General features: G+C 34.1%; 1 protein-coding gene across 2 annotated transcripts in view; it reads right to left on the minus strand.

Annotated features, from left to right (window-relative positions):
• The window catches only part of GABRG2 (gamma-aminobutyric acid type A receptor subunit gamma2), a 111335-nt gene that overhangs the window by 64605 nt on the left and 36943 nt on the right, over positions 1–9787 (minus strand). For both annotated transcript variants that reach the window (XM_006165052.2, XM_006165051.2), the window contains exons 4-6: positions 9263–9483; positions 5765–5847; positions 2311–2448 (exon numbers count right to left, since the gene is read on the minus strand). In XM_006165052.2, the coding sequence (XP_006165114.1) occupies positions 2311–2448; positions 5765–5847; positions 9263–9483 (442 nt within the window). The remainder of the gene's footprint in view (positions 1–2310; positions 2449–5764; positions 5848–9262; positions 9484–9787) is intronic.

Raw genomic sequence — 9787 nt, forward strand, 5'->3', positions numbered from 1 at the left:
TAATAATTCTTCTTGCCATACTTAAAATAGTAGATCGTTTTCTTCTGCAAGTATCTCTTAGTACTCAGTAAATGCTCTAGATCACTGTTAGTCGGAGACATTGAGGAGGGGGTAATGCCCTGTGATGTAAAACCAGCACTTTGCTGCTGCCACTCGGTCTTAATGCTACTTGGTACTCAGAACGACTGCACAAAAAATCTGCTAGTCATGAGTTTGTGGGTTCTGTTTTAGGGTGCTGAAATAATTATAGAAATATAAATATAAAACAGAACTTAAAGCCCAATTTCTCATTCTGGAAACATGCAGAATTGGAGATTATTTTTACACATGTTCCTCCTTTCACAGATGGAAGACTTCAGTTCTAAGACAATCCTGAACTTTTTTATTTTAGACCAAATGAAAGATTAATCTTGTACTTAATGGTCAGGATTTCTTGTGACTAAGAGAACAGAAGGCCACTTTTTTCAAAACTATATTTGAGCATTGCTTTGATCTTCTTTCCAATTATTTTTTTCAAAATAAGAGAACCTTTAGGAAAACTTGCAAATGCTGAAAACAATGATAGGCCCAATAACTTTAATTTAGAGGAAGGTGTTTGTAAAGGTTCAATCTTAAATTTTCATCTTTCTGTAGGTCCTTAATTTACTTCTTTCTGTACAATAGAACTAGGCCTTGTTCTAAATTGTTGAACTCAAAATTTGTCCTATGAAATTTAGAAAAAAATCAAGTATGTATTAAATAAATCAACAGAAACTAGCTCAACTCATGAAAGTGTATTTCATATTACATATAACAGATGGTAAACTGAGAACACAATGTTTGTATTTGAAATTGAGAAATATTTTAAATTTACATAATTTAAAATGAAGTAGCTGGAGTGATCTGCATGGAATATATATTCAGCATTGTGGAGAGTTCAAACAAGCCATGAGACAGACTTGGTCTGAAAATAAATAAATTTTTGCTATGGGATTTGTTTGCTCACCAGAGAGACAGAGAGAGACAGAGAAAGTGAGAAATCATCCTCCAGGGGGAATGATCACACCAAAATCCCTTCTTCTCCATTGTCCTCTTGATTTGGGGCATTCATGCACATGTTTCCAGTGTGAGTTTTAGGTCTGGGACTCAAACTGCTGTCAGCCATGTGGGAGTCCAGCATCACAACCACTATGCCACCTGCTGGCACTAATCTGAGAGTACTTTTTTTTTTGAGAGATTTTTGCTATACTTTGTGAGAGAAAGAGACAGAAAATGAAATCATCCCCCAAGGGAATGACCATGCCACAGTCCCTTCTCTTTCATTCTCCTCTCAGATCTTGTGAATGCACACACACGTGCCTGGAATGAGGTTTAAGCCACTGGATCTGGGACTTGAACCATGGATGACTGCATGATAGTCCAGCCATTTGCCAGTCCCTGAAGGTACTTTTAACTTGCTTCACACAAGGTTTTAAATCAATTACTTAATACTACTAAAAATAATGGGATTTTATATAAAATATTGATTTGGTATCTCTTGAAAAATCTAAAGTCCTGATAAATTATGTGTCATGCACACTGGATAATTATAATTAATATTAGTAAGAACTGATACATACATATTGAGTGGCAGATATCATTTTATTTATACATATATGTATATGTGTATATATATATATATATTTCACTTTTTTGGATATATGCACAGAATCCTGATGATGTAGTTCTTTTTATCCATGTAACTAGGAAAACAGAACCCTTAAGAGATTCAATAGATTTGCCTAACATTTGTATCTGAAACCATATGGAGCTGAGATTTGAATGCAAGCCTGTCCAGGACTGAAACTTGGTCTCTTATCTAAGGGTGAAATCTGAAATACTAAGTTACAGAATGAACAATGAGTACAAATCCACTGTGGTAATTTTCTGCATTTTTGGGAAATTCATTGTTTTGACATGACTATTGTACATTATAATCCTGCTATTTTAATATTATAAAACATATTTCCTAAAAGAAACAATTAACTTATACCTAATAAAATATTTCCTTTTTAATAACTGCTATTCAATTTTTTGCTTAAATAAATGAGTAAATTATTTACTAAATCAATTTGAATCCAATTTGCTTCAAATTGATAGAATCCATTTATATTTATCTATTCTACTAAAATACCAATTATAATTTTCTCTAGGAAATTAAAACACTTCATTTAATTTTCTGAATATCATTTGTAGACAGGTATTAAAAAAAAAAAAAAAACTTTCAAATCATATATACCAGAACTTTAACTCTGGAAGAGTCACTGCAAAATCTTTTCAAGTGGATCTTACCAGAAGTTGTCTTCACCACTTCTGTGGTATTTCTCAGTCCAACAAATGAAAACTGATAGAGTCTCCAAGATCTTGTGTCACCCACTTCAACAGAACTACGCTTCCACTGATAGACAATTTCCTCTCGTGGATAGCCATCTGCATGGGATAGGAAAGCTCATATTAAAAAATGGTTATAAAGCAATATGTGTAGTCATTGCTTTCTGTGATCAAAACACTGAGGTAAGTACTGAGACAGACAGAGCTATAAGTTAGAGGAGACTGCTGGTCTATGGAGAAGTAGTAGGGGAAATAAATATGATGATACCATATCCTAATGTGAAATAAGATTAAAAACTCAGAAGATCAAAATTACCCCTGAAAAGCATTTAAATTTCATATGGTTAGGGACTAGCAGTTTGTCATAATGGCTACATTGCTGGACTCCCATGTAGTCGTCTGAGATTCGAATCCTGGACCTCGTGGCTTAAACTCATGCTGGGCTCATGTGAGTGCATGCCCAAGATCCCAAGAGGAGAATGGAGAAGAAGGGATTGTGGTGTGGTCATCCCTCCTGGGGGGTGATTTCTCACTTTCTGTCTCTCTCTCTCTCTTATTCTGGTGAGTGCATGTGCCCTATAGCAAAATCCTCTCAAAAAAAAAAAAAATTCATACAGGTATATAATAAATGGTTTTGCTTATGCTGTATGCTTTATATTGTTTGGGGTAATGCATAAAAAGTGATCAGTCTGTAATAAAAAATGACCAGTAGATATGCAATATTCCATTTCAAACTGAAGAGTAGTCAACAGGGCAAGATTTTAGGTCAGGTATTGTAGAAGCAGAAAATAAGCTGAACAAGCAGACTCAAATCTCTCTCCAAAGCATGTCCTTGGGGAGTGGGATTTGGTTGAGAAAAACACTCTCAGCTCTTTATATTCTTCTCTCTCTCTCATTTGTTGAAATTCCATTTTGATACATATAGAGATATGAAATTAAAAGCAGTAACTAGACATACCAATGGGGATAGCTTTGTGCTTGATACCAAGAAAACAAAAGAGCTTCATGAAAAAGGAATTGTACTGAAAGACAGGAAAAATTACTAGTTACGAGTATAATTTCCTAGTCATAATACCCTGGGACAATACCTTATATTTTTTAAATGATTTATTTTCTTATGAAAATAATTACTATTATTTTTTTATTTGACCAGAGAGAGACAGTGTGTGTGTGGTGGGGGGGGGGGCGGGGGACAGGGGGAGTGAGAAAGCAAGCTGCCCTGCCCGGGACTCTAGCCATGGTTGACCAGTGCCTGAATCAGCACACCACCTACTGGCCTTGTAGTTGGTAAACATTTTTTTTTAAAAAAAGAATTACTTTATTTAATTAACTTATTTATTTTAATTTGATCAGAGAATGACAGAGTGAGTGAGAGAGAGAGAGACAGAAAGTGAGAAAGGAAGCCACCAGGTCCAGGACTCAAACCGTGGTTGGCCATGTGGGAGTCCAGTGCCCTTAACCACCACACCACCTGCCGGTCCCAATGTAGTTGGTAAACATTTTAAAAAACTATCAAATAAGTATTTTCAAGTAAAATAAATAAATAAATAAAAGCTAGAAATCATCTCAATCATTTGTCATCTAATACAGAGTTGTAAAGATAAGTCTCAACTATGGAGCCTAATCAACTACTTGGAATAAATCTCACATGTTTCTGCTTTTCTTTTTGGGTGAACTATTTGTCTTTTATATTTCATTAACTAATAAGAAAAAAAAAACGAGAGAATCTCTAGAGAATTATCATTAGGGTGTGTGGCAGGATGTATTGAAAACTAAAGAAAAGAGCAATTATGGAGAACATTCCATGGAGTATGTGCTGGGGACTAAATGTTCTCAGAGCAATAAATATTACTGTGTTTGAGTTCAGAGGACAGTTGTCAATTGGCAAACTGATGACCCAGAAGCACCAGTTCTTGAGTTTTAGTTAACGCAGGACAGAACTAGTTCTACATGGGGACCAGTAGTTAGCGTAATGCCTATGTCCCTGGACTCCCATGTAGTCGACCGCGGTTCGAGTCCCGGACCCAGTAGCTTAAAACTCACTCCGGGTGCATGTGCGTGCGTACCCAAGATCCTGACAGGATAATGGAGGAGAAGGGATTGCAGTGTGGCCATCCCCCCTGGGGGGTGATTTCTCACTTTCTGTCTCTCTGTCTCTGTCTGTCTGGCGAGCTCATGCGCCCTATAGCAAAAACCTCTCCAAAAATAAATAAATAAATAAATAAGTAGTTCTATATGGATGATTAAAAGACAAGAAGTCTAATCTCTTTAAAGATTAGGGATGCTTTCCCTTTATGTCCCATTCTTGGATGAGTTAAAATATTAAATAAGATTTATAATGGGAATTTTTTAAAAATATATGATATACAGTGATATATTTTTCTCTAATTCCTTCTGGATTTGATGAGATGATAAACAGATGATCATTTCTCTTGGTCACTGAGTTTTTAAAATCTTAACTATCATTATTATGATTTTATTGGCTATTAAGAGTCTCCCTGAGTATCTGGCTGGGAGACTATTTCTATGAAATTCTGAGGAGTTTTCAACAAGTTCATGAACATTGCATATTGTGAAAAAACTATGCATGGACTTCAATTGTTTTTGCACCAAAATAAATTTGTGCTTTAAATCCATTTTCTCACAAACTTCCTGAAGTTCCCTTGTATAAATTTAAAATCCATAAAGAAGTTACATTCTGCCTAATATGCACAATTGCAAGAATAAAACTAAGGAGAAGGTGAGCACATTAACATGGATATTGAACAAATAGTAAGGGAAACATTTTAGGAAACTAGGGCTTGCTCTTTTGTGGGTCAAGTCAAAAGCATCTGTGAAGGTTACAAAAGCTTGATGTGTTTGGAAGCATCATGGGTCCTCTGGCTATATTCTGGAATCTGATAATAGTAATAATTTAAAAAGAGTAGTGTCCTTTATTTAATGTTATTCTGCGTTAGGTAGCATGTCAAGCACTTTACAAATATATCAACAAAACATTATTCCTATAGAAGAGGTCTTAACTAGCAGTGGGATACCATGCTTGTTGGTTTGGCCCATGGAAAGAAGTTGGTAGAGGACATATAATCAACCAGTGCAATTTTTCTATTGAGTCCAGGCCTGGCCTTATCATTTGTCTTAACCAAGGATGACATGCAACCATTGGTAATTTGTTAAAAGTTTGCAACCTAATGATAACTATTTGTAATTCCTGATAAAACAGATAGACTATTTTGCAGGAATTGGACTAATAGGTAAAAGCTGTGATTATTTTAAAAGAGACCATCAAAATTTTCAAAGTCTACAATAGACCTTAATATAAGTTTTCAATTCTCTGTGATTCTCCCAATTAATTGACATCACAATCAGGAAGACCATAAAGGAAAGGCGATAGAGAATATAGAAGAATCTGACTTACAGCTAGAGAACTCCAGGGGGCAGGAGTGTTCATCCATTGGGAAGTTGTGCAACTGTAATTGGCACTCAGCATCAATTGTCAACCTAAATGGATAGTAAACACAAATAGAAAGATTTTAGACATCATTTCTGAAAATGTACATTAGCACAATTTCTAACAATCATTTGTCTTTATTCCTGGAGAGTATATCTCACATTTTTATTGAAAACAGAAAGCTATCTTCGCTGAAGAAATCCACTACAACTAGGAAAAGTTTATGTAAGACAATGCAGTATGTTCTTTTTCACTGAGCAAACAATAACATCTCATCACTTCAACCTTATGTGTTCAAAATTTCTGAACACAAGTTTTTGCTTTTTGGAGCATAAACTCACATGAGATTGCTCAGTGAAAATGAAATAGCTTAACTAACTTAATAGAATGAACTTTTCTAAGGCCATGAACTTATTTACTGTTTGCATACAAAGGAATACTGATATTCTCAAATCTTACATGCTAATTAAAGTAGGACCTGTTGTTTGGAAGTACTTTCTAGCTGTTAGCTTTAAATTACTGTAGGTGAGTTTAAAAATACCTGTGTAATACGAGGGCATATTATGGATTCTTACAATAGAACACTATGAAGTCATTAACTCTTATGTTATAAAGTAGAAAAATGTCTAATGGCAAACAAGAAATGTTAAATACACATGCATAGATATATTAGAAAAATGTGTGATTAATTGTGATTCAATTAGTTTCCATCTGAGGTGCTTATTTAAAGAGCATGAAGATTTTGTGAGTCTCAAGTCCTGGACTAGGACTCCAGAAATGAGAATATTTAAAGGCGCCCCAAATGATTTGAACATCTTTCGAGAAGTATGGATACAACACCAAATTGTAATGGTGAAGTGTTGATGATTATTCAAATTTCATATTTATTAGCTATTTTTCTTACAATGTGCACATATTACTTGAAGTAAGAAACATGCTATTTTCTAAAGAAATTTTATTTTAAAAGACTTTGCAGTTTGCATAAATCTTCATTGGGATTTTATTATTCCATGGTATAAAAGGACAATTACTTCTTGAATATCTCATAATTATTGAGAGCTTACTTGACTATGAGGCAGTGGGAAGTGAATTGTTTTCTCATTTGGTATTATTATTGTCTCATTAATCTTGAACTTGTCCAAAGTTACATAACTGGCAACATGGTTAAGATTTGTACCCAGATGTAACTGTCTCCAAAGCTGGAGGTTTTAATTGTTGTTACTTGATAATTTCATGCTCTTCAAAAAAAGTTATTTGTATTCATAAATAAAATTGCAATTTATTTTATTTTTGGAGAGGTTTTTGCTATTGGGCACATGCGTTCACCAGAGAGACAGAGAGACAGAAAGTGAGAAATCAGCCCCCTGGGGGTGATGGCCACAACACAATCCACTCTCCTCCATTCTCCTCTCAGGATCTTGGGCACTCGTGCACATGTGCTTGGCGTAAGTTTAAGTCACCGGGTCCAGGACTCGAACCACGGTCAACTGCATGGGAATCCAGTGACATAGTCATTATGCCAACTGCTGGTCCCAAATTTAATAAGAAATTTTATTAGCATTATTTCTTCAAATTATAGTGGAAATGATGAAAATTAAAAAATACTGTTAGCAGATCAAACATAGGTATAGGAATATTTATCTATGCACATGAGCACACAGACACATGTTGTCTCTCATCTATTTACAGTTATGCGGCAAGAACAAAATCATTTTTATATGGAGATTAGTGACCAGTGAAACCTTGATTGGATCTCATGAGTGACATTTTGAGGGGGCTTCTAAAATTAAATATTATATTGATTTTGCAAATTAATAGAAGTCGAAAGTGACTACAATGTCTTGAAAATAATGAAGGGACTTGAGACAGTATGATTGATTTCATATTTCAAGATTTAAACTAAGCTCTGATTTAGCAGATTGACTTTGATTTCCATTAGATTCTAATTCTAGTCATTACTTGACCTCTGATTTATTGAAACCCAAGATGAATATAAACTATGTGTAGTGTTTATGACTTTTTATTTTTTTTGGTAATTGTGGCCATTTTCCCTAGTAACTGATATATATTATTAAAAAGATTTTGAAGCCATTTAAAAGTATTGTATTTTATATGTTGAATACTATATATGGTATAAAATGTATGTGACAAAAAGTTCATTTAACATGAATCATTTTGAAACTAGACATTCTAGGATACCATGATCTAGGAAAATCATATTTATATTTTTAGTGAAAATATATACAGGTAATTTTGACATCTGTTATTCTTACTGGGTACTCTTTGCTAAGCGCTTTACATATCATCCCATTTTGTCTTTATGACAACTTTGTAAGATAAGAATCATTATCTCTATTTTACAGAAATTAAAGAAATGAAAGGTGAAAAAAGCTTGTTCAGTGATGGGGAAGGAGGAGGTGGAGTGAAGGATGGTACTTGGTAGTAATGCCTTTTTCCTACTATAATTAGCTTTTACTTCTCTAAATGAAAACATCATAGTTACTAGGCAAAGTTTTGAGATCTCTTCCAGCACTAAGATCTTTGCTACCAGATAGCTTTCCCCATACAGAGATATTCTGTAAAGTTTCCCTAGTTGATAGCGATAAGATAGGGAGCGAACAAACAAGCCAGATCTGTCTGCGTCCTGGGTGTACGTACTTATCTATGATATTAGACTGTTTAATGATACACTGTCACCAACCAGAAACTTCTGTGTAAACCTCTGTTAAATGCATATTAAGTATAAAGAGCTAAGATAATGGCATTAAATAATTTAAATAAAAAACCTTTTAAATGTTACCTAATATTTAAATTCAGAGCATGAAAATTATCTCCTTCCATTTTCCTCAAAAGATGTCTATTCCTAAAATAAACCAAAAATTAAACCCCACAATCTATTAATGTAATGGGGAGCAGGGCACCAAAAGATGGAATAGATTCTAGGTATTGGCCTTTGTGCAGGAAATACAGAGAAAGATATATGGGGACTTCTGCACTAAAAATCTTTAGCAATGATTTCCTGGGAAGTGAAGACATTTCCAAGCATAAGAGCTGGTGTCCCACAGACATGACAGTATTTTAGCTTCCATATTCTAGAGTAGCAGGACCCAGCCAGAAAAGCGAAGAATTGTGCATGGTTATATTACCAAAAAATAAATAAATAAATAAAAGTAAAGTGGGAATTTTATTTTATTTGTGAGAAAAAAGAATTCTCACACCAGGTATAAGAAGTTCTATCTATGATTAGTGCTTTGAAAAAGCTCATTAATTAAAAAAAAAAAAAAAAAAAAAAGCTCATTAATAATAGAAATAGAGAACGGTTTCAATACTATTATAATCAAACATGCCAATCTTGATGTAGGTTTGAGATTTTTTTTCTTTTCTTCTTCCTTTGATTTTTAAAGAGTACACAGTTGATTTCTGTTTTATTCCCAGCAATTACTCTTTTCCTTTTCAAAAGCATACCTTAGGGTGTAGAGTACACGACCATCATTCCAAATTCTCAGCATTCTGTTGGGGGTGGTAATCCAGTGGGCATCAGCCTTTTTAGAGTTTCTGAAGAAAGTGTCTGGAATCCAGATTTTGCCCACCATGTTGCTATTCAACCGGAGAACTTTAATGGTGCTATTAAATTTCAAACGTCTGTCATACCATGTTTGGGCAAAAAATATATCAATAGTATATTCCTGTTTTGGAGAGGAAAAAAAAAGCAGAATATTTTCAATACAGTAAAATCATATTATAGAATATTTGTATCTGTCTCTCATTCTTAATACCAATAAAAGGCAAAGCTATTTTGGTGTCAAGTAGTCCAAAATGGAGCAAAGACTTTCTTGTGGAAGTTATTGCCTTACCCATCTTTTGTAGACCAGTTTGACATTTTTTATGAAAAAAATAGATCTGTATAAATTTGTTCTGTCAAAACATAATCCCCCAATTAATACTTTTTATCTGTAACTATAGAGCTGGGTTTGTCATTTAAGATTTTAC

Source organism: Tupaia chinensis, unplaced genomic scaffold (assembly GCF_000334495.1).
Source record: "Tupaia chinensis unplaced genomic scaffold, TupChi_1.0 Scaffold143796_1, whole genome shotgun sequence".
Taxonomy (NCBI): domain Eukaryota; kingdom Metazoa; phylum Chordata; class Mammalia; order Scandentia; family Tupaiidae; genus Tupaia; species Tupaia belangeri.